This window comes from Monopterus albus, unplaced genomic scaffold (genome assembly GCF_001952655.1).
Source record: "Monopterus albus unplaced genomic scaffold, M_albus_1.0 scaffold50.1, whole genome shotgun sequence".
NCBI classification, from domain to species: domain Eukaryota; kingdom Metazoa; phylum Chordata; class Actinopteri; order Synbranchiformes; family Synbranchidae; genus Monopterus; species Monopterus albus.
Window position 1 is genome coordinate 2,650,725 of NW_018127930.1, and position 1,836 is coordinate 2,652,560.

At 42.2% G+C, this 1,836-nt stretch overlaps 1 protein-coding gene across 1 annotated transcript in view; it reads right to left on the reverse strand.

The window, feature by feature from the left end:
• adra1ab (adrenoceptor alpha 1Ab) overlaps positions 1-1,830 on the reverse strand; it is a gene marked incomplete at its 5' end in the record, with an annotated part of 10,216 nt that extends 8,386 nt beyond the window's left edge. Inside the window, one exon of the mRNA XM_020600999.1 lies at positions 960-1,830. Within this exon, the coding sequence (XP_020456655.1) occupies positions 960-1,830 (871 nt within the window). The remainder of the gene's footprint in view (positions 1-959) is intronic.
• Between the last annotated feature and the right edge of the window lie 6 nt (positions 1,831-1,836).

Here is a 1,836-nt window from a genome sequence, read left to right on the forward strand (position 1 = left end):
CTGAATACTTTCCGTACCCACTGTATATCATATTATTGGACTATAATTATTGCCGTGTTCTTGCGTACATCACATTTAATGTAGCAGGTGGTAAAGGCAGAGCTAATGTTAAGTACCTTGTATCTTTATACTTTGAAGTACTTTACACACTGCTGAGTAACTTATGAGTTTACCACTACGAATCAAAGTCTTATTCTGATGCATTTTGTTTAATTAATCTCAGTATGAAAAGTAACTAGTAACTAAAGTTAGCAAATGAATGTATTGAGTAAAAAGTACAATATTTTTCTGTTTGTAGTGAAGCTGAAGTATGAAGTACCAAAAAATTTTAAATATTCGAGTAGTACAGACACCTCAAAATTGTACTTAAGTACAGTACTTTAGTATACTAAATGTATACTTACTTTCCACCTCTGAACAAAATTATATGGCAGAACACAGGTAAAACTGTTTTGGGGCAATTGTTTGATTTTGCACGAGTTTTGTGAATGCAGTTTGAAAAAAAGGCTTTTGTGTTTACAATTTTGAGATGAAGAGTGGAGAGTTTTAAGAAGTGCCATAGCCATTGTGAAAACTAAAACACTGGTTTTAGTTTTCACAATGGCTATGGCACAATGGTTTTAAGATGCTCTTTATATTTTCATAGACAATAACACACTTGAATTTCTTGTATATGAAATTATAACACCAAGAAAAATAAGAGTAAGAAAAGAGTTTTCATAGATAATTTCAATGTAGGTATCTAATAAAAGCTGATTTTCAATTTAGCAAAGGGTAAAAATTATTTTATCGTGCGGCAGACAGAATATTCTTTCAATACAGATGGGCAGAAGAGTCTATGAGGATTCTGCAGATACATATAAAACTGCAATGTGTTGTTAAACGACCTTGTACTTGACTGAGAAGTACAAACTGGGGATATGTCTAGTTTGGAGCTGAAGAGAGTAGGAGGTACCTACCAATGGGTAAAACCAGGAAAAAAGGAAGCCAGCACAGTATGAAGCATCCGACAACAATGCCAAGAGTCTTGGCAGCCTTCTCTTCTCTTGAGAACTTCAGCAGCCTCCGCAGAGAAAAAGTGGAGCGTTTATGCCTGTCAGTTTGCTCGTCATCTTCCTGTTTCCCCACCTGCGCAGCGTTCCCTCTGTGTATCCTCAGCATCACCCCTTCTGCTTCAATCCCTTCACCTTTACTGCCCTTTCTAAAGGTATTTGTCTCTCTCTTTGCCACAGTATACACACGGCAGTACATGGCTAGAATGATGACCAGAGGAATATAGAAAGATCCTAATGCTGAGAACAAAGCGTAACCAGGCTCCTCTGTGATTCGGCACACTGTCTCATCTTCTGGGTCGGGCTCCTTCCAGCCAAACAAGGGGCCCACGGATATAGCTGCAGAGAGTCCCCAGAGAGCAGCCACTGCTGTCAGGCCTCGCCGCCCCGTGGCTATATCAGGGTAGCGCAGAGGGTAGCTGACAGCCAGGTAGCGGTCGATAGAGATCACACACAGGCTGAGGATGGAGGCAGTGCAGCAGAGGACATCCAGCGCAGCCCAGACGTTGCAGAAGGACCGACCAAACACCCATCTACCCAGAGCCTCTGAAGTGGCAGAGAAGGGAAGGACGGCTGAGCTGAGCAGCAGGTCTGCTGCTGCCAGGTTGGCAATGAAGTAATGTGTCACAGAACGCCAGTGGTGGTGGAACAACACTGACAGGATGACCAGGATGTTGCCAAGGACTCCAAACACTGCAAACACCAATAGCACCATCCCTAAAACCACCATCTTGACTATATCCACTTCTGGGTAGTCAGAGGAGCTGCAGTTAGGGCAGTGATC